The sequence below is a fragment of the Sphaeroforma arctica genome, assembly GCF_001186125.1.
Source record: "Sphaeroforma arctica JP610 unplaced genomic scaffold supercont1.14252, whole genome shotgun sequence".
Taxonomy (NCBI): domain Eukaryota; class Ichthyosporea; order Ichthyophonida; genus Sphaeroforma; species Sphaeroforma arctica.
Genome location: NW_014026306.1, coordinates 1 through 594, shown reverse-complemented (window position 1 = coordinate 594; position 594 = coordinate 1). Strand labels below are relative to the sequence as shown.

General features: G+C 50.8%; 1 protein-coding gene across 1 annotated transcript; it reads right to left on the bottom strand.

Moving 5' to 3' along the window:
- Positions 1-88: 88 nt before the first annotated feature.
- On the bottom strand, positions 89-337 carry SARC_18171 (hypothetical protein; the record flags this gene model as incomplete). The annotated part of the gene is made up of 1 exon (XM_014287748.1): positions 89-337. A coding segment is annotated over one exon (249 nt), but the record flags the coding sequence as incomplete, so codon positions are not given.
- Positions 338-594: the final 257 nt, after the last annotated feature.

The window sequence follows — 594 nt, the reverse complement described above, 5'->3', positions numbered from 1 at the left end:
TGTGTGTGTGTGTGTGTGTGTGTGTGTGTGTGTGTGTGTGTGTATACATACACCCTCGAACATCACCCCCAACAAACCATCGCCCACCTCACGTACATACCAGTCCACTCAGATCCTGCAACACACACTCTATAGCTCTGGGCACTTCCTCCCACGGACAGAACACTCGGTAGAACTTATAGAACTGGAAGCTTCCCACCACCCATTGCCGTCTGAAGACGCCCTTATGTGTCTTGTTATCCAGATCCAAGCAGTTGTGTAGCTTGAGTAGGTTGTCCTTGGACAGTAGGGGGGTGTCGGGGTTGTCGGCTTTGTGATCGAGCAGGGCGTTGATGAACTACGGGTGTATGGACGGTGGGTAGTGGGGCAGGAGAGGACGAGATAGGGGTGAGTTACTATAGGGTTTAGGGTTTAGGGTTTATAACCCTTGGGGTGTACTAAAGGCCGTGCAGGGGTATGGAGTTACTGTTGGGTTTAAACCCTGGGAAGATGCATCGAGATAGGGGTGAGTTACTATAGGGTTTAGGGTTTAGGGTTTATAACCCTTGGGGTGTACTAAAGGCCGTGCAGGGGTATGGAGTTACTGTAGGGTTT